We start from the raw sequence: 13,563 nt of genomic DNA, 5'->3' as shown, positions 1-13,563 counted from the left end.
CGCTCATTGTACCAGTTCATGTTATCCGTCGTAGGTGGGTGGTGTGTGTTATTTGCGGACGTTAGGTGTCATTCAATCTTTTTTTTTTTCGAAATGGTAAATACTACTGTTTGAGTTTTGTGTTATTGTAGTACATTCTGGGCTTGCTAGAACTCGAGTGTGAATTGCATTAACTCTGGTTAGAGTAATGTACACGAATAGTGAAATTTTGATGAAATGTTGGATGCCAACCATGAGTCATCCCAATTCTAGACAAATTGCGATAACAATGATTCCGATACTCTGTGTATTATGTCTAAATTTGTAAAAGTGATGCATATACAACTGTGTTAGAAATAGAGCGCTACAGTGATTTTCAAAGTTACCTATAGAATAGTGAAACGGAGTGTCTTATTACCAAAAAACTGGTCAAAACAAATTCAAGTATCTTTTGTTGGGGCGGTACATATTTCCCAGCGAATCAACTAACTCATCCGTTCACTTTTCGAAACTATATTCCGGGATTCAGCGATTTTTTCGTGATGCATTCGCTCGAGTTAAAACGGGTTTCTTGCGGGCAGCAGGAAGAACAAGGAACAGGAAGAAGTCAATCGTAGTCAAGTCTTATTTAACAGTGTTTCAAAAATACGATCACAATGATGGCTTCCAAAAACGATGTTGTCATGGTACAGAATCACTACACCGGCTACAAATGGAATAATATGATTTATGTACAGTTCAACTCTCCGGACGGAATTCCGAGTGAGCAATTTTTGGAACGTGGAAAAAAACCGATCTAATGGTCCAATGTTAGACCAGCTTTATTCGTTTGTTTTTAGGTCTGACTATATCGGCAATCACTGACTCGTTTATCATATTCATAAAGCTGAGACTCATCATCTGTAATGATGCGATTGATAAATTGAACACAATTCAAAAAATCATCGTTAAAACTATTGATTAAATCATAATACATATATAATATGAGAAAGACGTACGTTGATACTCCAGCTCCCGGATATAGTACCAATATTAATCGTATTCGAAATTATCGCGAATAGTGAATACACCCAGGTTTTTTTTACGCGGCGGATACGTACGTCGTAAAAAAACGCGTTAATTGGAAAATCCGCGTAAAAAAAACCGCGTTAATTCGAAAATCTTAGGGGACTTCGTAGCCACTTGGTTACGCGTTCGCTTACTAAGCGATCGGTCGTGAGTTCAAACTCAGGGCGCTCAATTGACCATCTTTGTGTTGTTATAGAATAACTACGTCCACGCAAACATCATCAGCGATGGAGATTGATCCATGGTCGAAATTAGATCGATTCATCCATACTAGATAATTTCTAGATCGATTCATCCATACAACTGCTCTGCTCTGCAAGAAACATCGGGCTGCTGTTCTATAAATAACCCAACAATGATCAATATCAACTGTCTCCGCTGTCCGGTCTGCTGAACAATGGAAGAACAGAAAGAATACCCTTACGCCGAAATGACTACTACTGTGTAATTTACCATAATGTAATGGAACAGAAAACTTAACGCCTAAATGGCTACTACTAACTACTGTGTAATTTACAGTTTATAGAAACATAAACATATGTACATGTACACGATTAAAACCCGGCTCTGTTACAGCTAAAATGCTAATGAGCCTAATAAATAAATAAATGGGATAAAAAAAATCCAAAATCCGCGTCAAAAACCGCTTTAATTGGAAAATCCGCGTAAAATAACCATGTTATCTAATTATATATATATATATATATATATATATATATATATATATATATATATATATATATATATATATATATATATATATATATATATCAAATGGGACTATCCTTACGTACAAGTGAAGTAAAAAGTTGAGTGTTGCTCGCTTACGAAAACGCGTAGTTTTTTCCTGCAATTTCGTTGGTTACTGATAGCTATAGTTCGGTTTTCCTCACGAATGAGGTCACCTGCTGTTGCTAGAAGATTCCTTTGTGATTTTTACACTCTACTGGCGATGCACGTGCAGCACCACTGTTGGACCGTCCAGTGCTAAGTAGACAGGGAAAGACATTCACGAATCGCTGCCCGTAATAACCTCGTCCCGTTACCCAACACCTAAAATCCACGTAAGAATCGTGATAAGGTGCGGCACTAATTTCCTTCATAAGCGCTAAGCTCCGTTACAAGCACTAATTACCGTAATATGCTCTGAGGGAACATAAGAAAAAAATGTGAGCTAAGGGGGAGATGTTATATTGCACTGGTATTTTTTTAACCGCGTTAATTGGAAAATCCGCGTAAAAAACCACGTTAATTGGAAAATCCGCGTAAAAAACAGCGTTATTTGGAAAATCCGCGTAAAAAAACCTCTTAAAAAACCAAACATTACACAACACTCGATGAGTTCAATATTACTTTTAAGCACATTTCAATAGTCTCCCACAAGAATAGTTCCTTCAAAACTTCCTAAATATTCTATTTTATAAAGATTATCTATGTAAAATGTTATTCATTTGGCTCTGGAATGTAGTAAAAACAAAAATTGAAACAGATTCAGATAGCGCTATGAATCGTAGATGCGTTGTTATTTCCGATCCCACAGTTAGTCAAACTCTGTACCCACATAGCTTTCTCATGAACAAATACGTTTACAAAATTTTTGAAAACAAAAGTCTGAAATCTGAAGCTACGTCCCCCAACTTTAATTTGAGGGGCTTAGAATGGAAGGGGTGTAAGTGATTTGATCGATTACTCTACATCGACTCTCTCTTTTGGTCATAACTTAGCTGCAAATACATTTCCAGCTGTATTTGACAATGTGGAAGATAGGTTAGAACCTCATCTATCGGATTGTATAGCAAACTTAAATTGGAACGTTTTTGCAGTTGAGTTCTTCTTCTTCTTCTTCAATGGCACTAACGTTCCTAGAGGAACTTCGCCGTCTCAACGTAGTATTACTTGCGTCATTTTTATTAGTACTTAGTTGAGATTTCTATGCCAAATAACACGCCTTGAATGCATTCTGAGTGGCAAGTTCTAGAATACGCGTGATCACAGTGCAAGTCGGAGGAAATTTCTTTGACGAAAAATTCCCCCGACCAGAACGGGAATCGAACCCGAACACCCGGCATGTTAGTTATGACGCTAACCACTCGGCCAAGGGAGCACTTGCAGTTGAGTTATTAACTAAATAAAAAGTTGATGAAGAGAAATCGATCAAGTCACTTACACCCCTTGCATTCTGAGCCCCTCATTTGGGATCGGTTAAGGCGGCTCTTTTTTTCTGTGTTATAGTGTGACTTTCAACACTTATGGTTGGTTCGTCTATTTACTTCCATTTTTGGAAGAAAGTCGGGAATGAGAATTGAGCTCCTGACCTTTAGCACGAGAGGTATGGATGTTACTACTACGCCAGATCACCTTCTCAGAGCCACTTCGTATTACGGAGCATCTAACGAATTTGCGCGACAATGTTGATGATGTTCATGTAGTCGCATTATTCAGAATCAGTAATTTATCACTCTTCAAATTGTCTCGAAGTAGCAGAGTTCGAATAACGATAGACGGGCATTGAATTTTTACCGTTTGGAGGCAATGCTTTATTAATCCAAAAAATCCCATTATAAAAGTAGACTCCATTAAACAACTTAATTTTAATCTCAATCCATATTATTCGAACACAATCGATTTAAGGTGGCGCCTTTTATTAATCAGATGATTTCGAACCTTCAGTCGCACTACTCTAGGTATTTTCGTGTGCGAAATAAACACAGGATTTAAAATACCGTTTCAAGAAGTTCTTCATTTGAGGAACCAAAAATTTCTGCTCGAGTGATTCGAAATGTGAATCGTTGAGGAAACTACGCGTGATTCAAAGCATCGTCGCATCACACTTTCATCGGTCAGCACGACTCATTCTGTTTCCCTTTCGATGACCTAACTCCTAATCTCCTAATCGTACTCCTCTAGTCTTAGAACATTTAAATCTGCACCTTCAGCCGCTCTTTCTGGGTGCCTACTGTTCTGATACAGCCGGCATCGAATGACGCTTCCACTTAAAAATATCCGTTTTGGCCAAGTGCTTTTTCGCCGTTTGGCCGGTTGCTCAAACCTCCCGGCCCAAGAAGCTTGCTATTGGTCTTCCTCTTCAGCTTCTGTTTTACTTTGCAGTAGCGCAGCACCGTCGTGCATCCGGAATCAGGCTTCCGTTCGTCGCTCTCGCCTTTCTCCAGAAAGGGTGAGGATGCTGTAAATGGCGGATCGGCGATATGGGGCAAGCTCGAAGTTCCTCACAATGCTCAAATTTTTGGCTACTGGGTGGAAACTGAAAAACTGAAAAATCGAACAATTTTTAGGGGAGAAGCGGGTAAGACGGACAGTCGGAGTATGATGGACAGGTGGTTGATTTGTATAGTTGCATTATGAATTTCAAATTTCTGTTGATGGGAACCCCTTCTACATGCTATTCTAGAATATTTAAACCATCCTATGACAATGAATACTGATCAAAAGTGAATTAGGGAGACAAAAACCGAAAATCAAACATGATTCCGCGTGTGGATGTAATTTTTGCGGTTTCGATATCAAGTATTTTGAGTTATTTAATTGCAAAATTGAATTCGCTGATAGTTATATTTTGGGTCGTGAGTTGACAGAGAAGCAATATTAGGTTTGTGCGATAAAGTAAATTCTTTCGTAAGTGGTGAATTTAAATTATTGAAATAATTGCATTGGTGGGGTTGAAATGGACAGTCACATCCATAATCACATCCGATGCTTCATGTAAAGTGAAGGGAATAATATTGAACTCATTTTTATATTGCTTTCTCTTTTTGTTCTATTTCTGTTACTGGACGCACAAATATTGAGAGAGAGCGAAATTATTCCTTTCGTGAGCGATGAACTTCTACGCTTCGTATACTATGGACCTGTCCATATTCCCCCCACTACATGTCCATTATATCCGCATCGATAAAAATGTTTATAAAACATTTGGCCAATTATTTCGAAAGCCAGTATATTGAACTGTAAGAAACTGTTTTTAAGTTTTGAAAAACATGAGTTTCCAAAGATACAATTGAAGTTTTCCTTAACATGTCCGTCTTACCTCCATCTCCCCTAAGTGTGGAGACAAAGTGGTCACTCGTGCAAAATGGGATGGATGTATGCGTCGTTTCTGGTCCAAATTTGTTTAAACCATTATTGAAATAGTAGGTACATGTATGGCATAAGTGGGCCTATTCACCTAGAGTCGTAATTGAAATTTTCTCAAACGTACAAAAACGTAGTAAAGAACAAATAACGTTTCGTATAATGAGGCTTGGTGTTGATTGAGGTCGCATTTTTTCAGGGTCAAAGCCATACAAGGGACCTTTTCAAGAGCTTTAGTAAACAGAACATTGTAGGTCGCTATCCACCACTGACCACTATGGTCCCAAACAAAAAAATAATTTCATTGCGAATTACACGCTGAAATTAACACTAGGTTTACGGGCGTTCCTTATATACCTTCCTTATATCTCTACAATTTAGCGTCAATTTGATGCGTTAACGAATACTTTATAACTTCGTAACATTATAACTACAAATTCATATATTGTGTGAATTAGCAGCGGATTTTAGTAGGGAACAACTGCTCGTCTTCTGAAATATTTTCAGGTTTATAGCAGCATTGGCCTTGCTCTTCTAACAGGACACTGCCCGAGTAAATACCATATTAAAAACATAGGTTTAGCATAAGATGATATTTGTCGCTTTTGTAATGCCGAAAGCGAAACCTCGGAACATTTGCTCATTAACTGCGGAGCTCTAACTAGACGCAGACTTCAACACCTTGATAAAGCTTTTCTGGAGTCCAAGAAAATTTGGTCTGCGTCGGCGATCAGGATTATAAATTTTAACAAACAGATTATTCCTGATTGGCACCTATCTCGCTATAGCTTTCAGTCTACTCCTTCATTAATAAGTAGTAGATAAGCTTGAAGTGTAGTATAAAAAGGGGTATACCAAAATAGTTCAATATAATGGACGCAGTGGCTTACACCCAACAGGGGAAAAAACAGCATTGGTTTCTTTGTATAATCGACTTTATACTTCAGATATAATTGCAAATTTGTCGGTGCGAAAATATTTAGATCGTTCGGTTTTTTTAATCAAATCGGACAAATCGACCTTAGACCAGAATTTTGTCTACATCGCGTCAAATTGAAGCACATCTGTAGAGAGAATCTCAATACTTCATCACTTCGTCGCAGAAAGTAGACTTCAATATTTATTTACCTCGATCAATGGATAAAAGTCATTACAATAGATAAAATAAAAAAGCAAACGAATTTAGTACTTTTCATTATAAAATTCGAAACGCGTCCCGTAAACCTAGTGTTAAACAAAATATCCAGTCACCACCAGTGTTGTCACATTTTAATCTGTACCAGAAGGGAAAAAATCTTAGTCATCTGTACTTTTACTTCAAAAAATCTGTACCAAAAATCTGAAAAATAATGAAATATGAAAAAATACTCATTTGTTTACTAGAAAATATTATATTTATTTGCTTACTTTATATAATATCTAGATTTACTTACTACAATGTACATTAACATTTGCTAGCCTCGAATCACTCGTGTGTTTGATGATGCTTATATATAGTCTTTCTATATTAAGATTGCGTAACATCATTCAATAAAATTTTCAAGAGAAATTTCACACGCGGGAAAATCTGTATCAATCTGTACTTGGCTGTACGTGTGACAACACTGTTCACGACTCCTAGAACGTGAACGATCGTCAAAACTGATGAATAAACTATTTTTTTCGAGAAGTTCCTTAAATACGAAGCACACAAAACTACGACCGAATACCGAGAGAGCGATTTCTGTTTTCATCTATATTATGACATATGACAGCTCTACTGCAGTATAGGGAGACACGAAAGTCATGAAACTCTTCAAACACATGGTTACTATCAATACGGCATCAATAGTCTACAGTTAAACTACCAAACAAGCAGGTGACACTTTGCCTCCACTAACTTTACTGTTGTTGAATTATACTGTAGGGAAAGGTATCGTGATAATCCGATCACCATTAAGACTTGATGAGAAATATAGTTATTTTCTGCAATATTCATTCTGTTTTTTAAGTCTTATCAGATGTATAATTCGATAAAGAATCGGATGAACCGATACCACAAAACTACAACCTGATGTAATGTGATATCGTTACAATGATGATTGATTACGATTAATATGTGTTTCGCTGCCTGCGGTTTGCGGTTTTGGCAGATGTTTTTAACCCTTTATACACTCTGTTCAACTTCTATAAGATCACCCTGATTCTATTTCGTTGCAACACAAAAAGTTAGAATTTCAACAAGACACATTCATACATTGTAGACTGCTTAGAATAAAGTATATTTAACGTCAATTCCGTTCAAAAGAGTTGTTTGTTTATTTATTGTGCTTAAATATGATAGTTTCAGCTGTCAAGGTTCTATAAGACCACTCCAAAATTCATTATCAATGAAAAATTGCATGTCAACAATTGGTAACCTTGCCATTTCGACTTATAACCTTGAATATTCGTGTTGGAATACTATTTACCAAATTCTGCTGAACGGGTTTCTCGATATTTTTCCATTTTTCCGAAATTGCGACCCTTTGTTCTTCAATCGTGGTGTACCGTTTTCCATCAGTGTAGATTCTGCGTACACGGATCCCCCTAAGATTTTCAACAGCATTCAAGTCTGGAGAGTGAGCTGGCCAGTCCAAAAATCAGGTTTTTGGTCCTTAATCCATTGCTTAGTTTACTTGCTGATATGAATAGAAGCATTGTTTTGCTGGAATGTGAATTTTTTGTGTCGATATCCACGCAAAAACGGTAGGAGAGAGGATTCCAGAACATGTTTGTAATCCTTGAATGATGTGAAAGCTATTTTAAGCTATCCGGTTGCGCAAAATTCCGCCCAAACCATGCACGAGCCTCCACCAAAATTCCTGGTTGAAAAATACTGTTCCTTCTTCCGTAAGTCACACCAGTACCCGTTGAAACCATTAGGACCATCCAAATTGAACTTGTTTTCGTCAGTGAAGATAACCTATACATTGAAGAACTCTTCGGTATGGTATATAGCAAAATGTATTCTTTTGGGAACATTTTTTGTCACAACATACCATGGCTCACTGTAGGTTTATGTGAGCTTTGGCAAAACTCAGACGTCTTCCGTGGTGTAAGATGAGGAGTTTTAACCGTTTAAGCCCTCTTTATGTGAGGATTTTTTACCAAACATTGATGAATTGTCACCACAGTTAAGTAGTTGAAATATTGCTTTATTTGCACATGCGATTGTGTGATATTCGAACCTGTTCTAGCTAGTCAGAGATCTTCGATTTACGTGGAGCTTGAGGATTCTCCAAATAATTGAGCACTACTTGATTGGATCGTCCAATCCGACGAAAAATTTCTCTGATACCAACATTTTCTTGGTGAAATGCAACGATTTGTCTCTCTTCTCTTTCCGTGAGGACTTTTCCCTACGGCAATTCCAAATTGAATTGATCAGAGCTACTAAAACAACGGAAAATGTAAGTGGTCTTATAGAAACTTGACAGTTGAAAATACGAAAACATTCATTTACGCTCAGCACTTGCACACACACATATGAAAATCATGCAGTGTATGGTAGTCACCAATACCTACACACTAGAATATAAATTGAAACATTGTTCGTTCACAATGACACAAAGCAGCAAGATCATCACCTGGTCTTATAGAAGTTGGACAGAGTGTATGGCCATGGTAACTATATTGTCAACCACAAAAAATATTTCTTTCGTCCCAGTTGGAATATTATTTCGATATTTTGCTTAATCAAAGATTTCTAAAGGTATCTGACAATACCCTGATTTTTTTAGGGCAGCTAAGAATGCTCGGGAGTCTCTTGTTAATCTCTGATTAATATACACATCAGATGCTTACAGATGCTTCTAAGTGTCATGTCTTTCACGACGTTTTTGTTCAATAATTCATATTTTGACTCGTTGGTCCACAAACCAATCTCCAGAACTCCTTGGGTCTGTTCGTGTGTTTTTGGACAAACGTCAAGTGCCTCACTTTATTTCTTTTGCTGATGAACTGATTCTCTTAATAAATCTGCTCTTGTACTCATATTAAGATAGTCTACGTCGAACGATTCTGTAAGAAAGCAGCATTTACCAAACAAATGTGAACAATAACGTACGACCACTGAATTGTCAAACGATAATCAAACGAGGGATTCGTATAATGTTCATTAAGCTTTTGTGCATGCTTTTTTTAGCTGTTTAGGTTTAGATTAAGAAAACAAAACCAATGACGCATCGTATAGCAATAACTGCACTCAACAAAAAAATGAATCAAAACCCTGTTAGTCTATATGGAATGTTTTTAGTTATTTTTTGAAAAAGAAAATATTTTCTAAAAAAAGGAAGTAATAAACTATTATTTATGTCGATCACTGCAGGTATGTTTAGAATGCGAGTACCTCGAGTTCTGATTCAGGATTAAAATAACGCTTTTATCGGGATTAGAATATACTAAAGAAAACAGTTTTTTTTTTATTTTTAATTCGGGAAAGCATCGATCGAAACAAAAAAAATCAGACCCGATTTTATTTGATCTCGTTGCAATGATGATTGATTACGATTAACAATGCGTTTTGTTGCCTGTGGTTTGCGGTCCATCCGATACCGACGATCCTGAGTGGAACTTTCATACACTACTTATACGGAGGGATTAAAATGCTTTAATTCGATCGTAATCTCAGTTCGCGATTATCATCCAAGCAACCTGGATAACAGTGTCATCATTGTCATAAACTTATGGTGTGGTGCAGTGATGTATATGTACTCGTGAACGTCTGGGTCCATTATGCACTTATGCGGTTGATTACTTGATCATATTAGAATTTCTTGAGGTGTTATATCATAAGTTTCCGTGATGTTTGAATTCTTGATGATTCGATGCGTATGCGGAATTCCTTAGAGTCTTTATTCAACGATCAATTTGTGGGAATCGAAGTATTAAAGCACCTTTCGGGGGCCTAAATCATCAATGGCACCACATCATTGTGCTCTCTGAAAAATGAATCCTATTCACTTTCGAACGCACCTTGTATAACTTCTTACACATGACCCATTCGTACGAGAGACTAGCTATTGGTAAAGCGTACCTCCAATTACCGCATTTTATTAGATGTATTATCACAATGGCAATTTTTTTTGCAACAGACTTTTTATTGCGCATCGGCCCGCACATTGATCATAAACTTTGCGAACCAATCGTAGTGAGCGGTGCGTGACTTTGTCTGCAGGCATATCCTATGCCTACTTCTTTTCCTGTGAGACCCAAATGATAAAATAAGCTGAAGGCTTATGACGCTGATCATTAATCACAAAAAACCTGGCTGGCTCGAGCTTAGTGTGGGTAGTACCCTTGAAATTCCTCACTCGGCCAAGTTCAATAAAGATACTATCTAGAACGACAAATACTGGTGGTTGCACTATTGTCGATTGTGGATACGGATGAAATTATAACACGGAAGTAATTGTAGGACGACAATCGGCTGGGATTTTTTGTGCTTTGAATGCTTCAAACTCAAACATGGTTTGCCTTAATTCTTCCATGATCGCTCGTGTACTCAATGTTTCCCCATTACAATTTTAGTTATCAATTAAAAAGTTAAAAAGTTAAAAAGTTAGGTAGACATATTTGTTTGCAACAGTTCAAAAACACTGTGTTCTTCTTCCAATCAATTAGGACTGATTTGTGCATTTTTCGATCATCGCAATCTTTCAGAAAACTAAATTCAAAAAGCGGGTCGTCGTCATCCGGCCGCCCAAGCCCCACAGTGGTTGCCTGTGGAAGCCGCCATCTTTCATCAACAAAATGCCCGAGGCCGACGGCATTAGCCACTCGCTCGATCTGGATAAACAGCTGCCACCAGAGATCCACGAGCAGGCCCTGAAACAGGGTGAAGATCCGGAAAAGATATGTCTCATGATCCAAGAACTGAGGGATATGATCTACGGTAGGAAATTCATGTGCAGTTTAAAAAAAATTTTTTTCTTCAAATATTGTTGTTTTTTTTTAGAGAGAGGCGAATGCGAACCGCATAGAGTGGACGACGACTTCCTGACGAGGTTTTTAAGGGCCCGCTACTGGAAGGTAGAAAACGCTTATAAATTAGTAAGTAATTTTTGATCATTCGATCCACTCCATCATCAACTAAATTATGCATATGTCCCTCCAGATGTGCAGGTACTATGACTTTCGTGAGAACAACATCGAACTGCACGAGAACGTCAACCCCATGACGCTGAGGTCACTCGGTGACGATGATATTATCACAATCTCACCCTATCGGGACCAGGCAGGGAGACGAGTGCTTTACTTCAAGTTTGGCAATTGGCGGCCGTCGAAAATTCCCCTCAATGATCTTTTCAAAGCTACAATGCTGATCTTGGAAGTTGGCTCTCTCGAACCAATCTCACAGGTGGTCGGTGGAGTTGGTATCATAGACTTGGAAGGACTTTCTCTGAATCATGCGTGGTATATGAGTCCGTCAGTGGCCCAGAAGATCATCTCTCTTCTGGTGGTAAGTTGCCGGGAAACACCAGTGCATTTCAAAACAAATGTTGAACCGACTTTTTTTGTAGACCTGCATGCCCGTTCGCACAACAGCTATTCACATCGTGAATCAGGGATGGGTGTTCGACACAGTTTTCCAAATGTTCAAACCACTGTTGAACGATCGGATGCGAGAGAAGCTGTACTTCCACGGGACGGACCGGGCCTCCCTGCACAAGCACCTTGATCCCGAGTATCTGCCGGAGCGATATGGGGGTACAAAACCGGAATATCCGTACACGTACTGGCTGGAACATTTGTGCAGTAACGAGTACGTCATTCATGAACTCGAGCAGCTGGGGTATGTGGCGGATCCGGTGACTGAGGAGTGACTAAAATTGTTAGCACTCGACCAATCTGTGATTGAATTTGTACCGATGTGTTTCGATTGAAACTCTGCATGCTGTAGAGTAGTGTTCATCACTTTCTTCTTTCTTTGTTTTTAAGAGGCTTTAAACTTTGCAGTTCATTCGCCTCTAATTTCATCACTGGCTTGCCTAAGCAAGAATAGAAACTCTCCGCCGATTCAAAATTCTATCTTGTGCCTTTCTCGGATCGAATCGTTAGGTGTTAGTTTTAGGACATTTTTTTTGTATAAATACATACACTTTTATGACGATAATACAATTGGACGATTTTCATCCAATTAGTTTTTGTAATAAACGGAATAAATAAAGTTTAAAATGTCTTTTGAGTACTCACCCACATTACATGAAATACGGGCATATTGCTAAATCGAACTGGAATTACTATGGAACTCGCTGTCGCGAATAATCCGCTCGCGGTTAATCGGGGTTATATTGTATTTCACGACTAACTTATTAAAACTCGTAATAACGTTATCGATATGACGTACACATTTTCAATGTGTAAAAATAATTTCGGAATAGGTACTGAGAGTTCATGTCAATCTCACAGGTTCAACAAAGGCCACTTAGTGGCCTGGGTATAGGTTCTCGAATTTCAATTATAGCATTGGAAACACTATAAAAACAATCTACCTGTATTGAGCATTCTGAATAAGCTGATTATAGTCTCGTGTCTGAAACCATAACCCATAATCAGGATTTTCCTTTCAAATTTGCATTTTTGCATTACATGCTCTTCTATATGCGTTGAACACTTGTACTGAAGAATGAAGGTGCAAGCGATCATTTGATCTATTTACCCTTAAGGTTTGATTCAGTTAGAATCCGGGTTTATTTAGCAAATAAAAGTTTATAAACAGCAAGTTGTTTGGAAAACCTGTATCTTTCGACGCTGAAAATTTCACGTTGATCCGATTTGTTTTGAAAAAAAAAAATGTTCAGAATGGATGCCGAGAGAAGATATTTGATTTTGGAAACCCATATTAGGTCAGGCACTCAAATCACGACATCGCTGAAGGTGGCTAAATCGACAGTGTATGATGTATTGAAACGTTTTTGTGAACGTGCAAGTGTTGTTCTGATGAATCAGAGGATGCGTCTTAACCTAACATAAGATCGGAAGCTTAGGATGAAGGTATTGAGATAATTAACGCAAACTCTCGGACTACGACATCGCCACAAACACAACTCCAACCTTAACTGCAGAATCTATATGCGAGAAGGTTATCGGGATTTGCAGCCGTGGACAGAAAACCAAGCTTTTCAAGACAATGGACTCGAAAATGTATAGAGGAGAATGCCTGCGGAAACGTCCGTTGAACTTTTGGCCAGATTTGGTGAGTTGCCACTACAGTCGAGGGGTGCTTCAGTGGTACCATGACAATGGTACCATGAATTTCATTGAACAAGACCTGAATTCCCCGCAATTCCGCCCAATCGAAAAATACTGTGTAATTGTGGAGCGAAATTGGTGCCAAAGTGACCAAAAAGATCGGCCGCTCAGGTTGACCAACAGAGAGTCAAAACATTAATGGAAGTTATCCGA

The 13,563-nt window shown here is 38.2% G+C and overlaps 1 protein-coding gene across 2 annotated transcripts in view; it reads left to right on the top strand.

Moving 5' to 3' along the window:
• LOC129774364 (clavesin-1-like) overlaps positions 1–12,333 on the top strand; it is a 50,086-nt gene extending 37,753 nt beyond the window's left edge. The window contains exons 1-5 of one of the 2 annotated variants that reach the window (XM_055778095.1): positions 73–96; positions 10,819–11,050; positions 11,114–11,208; positions 11,273–11,617; positions 11,679–12,333. In XM_055778095.1, the coding sequence (XP_055634070.1) occupies positions 94–96; positions 10,819–11,050; positions 11,114–11,208; positions 11,273–11,617; positions 11,679–11,981 (978 nt within the window). In that variant the 5' untranslated portion in view covers positions 73–93 and the 3' untranslated portion in view covers positions 11,982–12,333. Of the gene's footprint in view, positions 1–72; positions 97–10,818; positions 11,051–11,113; positions 11,209–11,272; positions 11,618–11,678 lie in introns of those variants that run through there. The other variant, XM_055778096.1, reaches the window with a different exon arrangement.
• Positions 12,334–13,563: the final 1,230 nt, after the last annotated feature.

Source organism: Toxorhynchites rutilus, chromosome 3, assembly GCF_029784135.1.
Source record: "Toxorhynchites rutilus septentrionalis strain SRP chromosome 3, ASM2978413v1, whole genome shotgun sequence".
NCBI lineage: Eukaryota > Metazoa > Arthropoda > Insecta > Diptera > Culicidae > Toxorhynchites > Toxorhynchites rutilus.
Note: the sequence above shows the minus strand (reverse complement) of the source record. Positions and strands in the feature narration are given on the sequence as shown.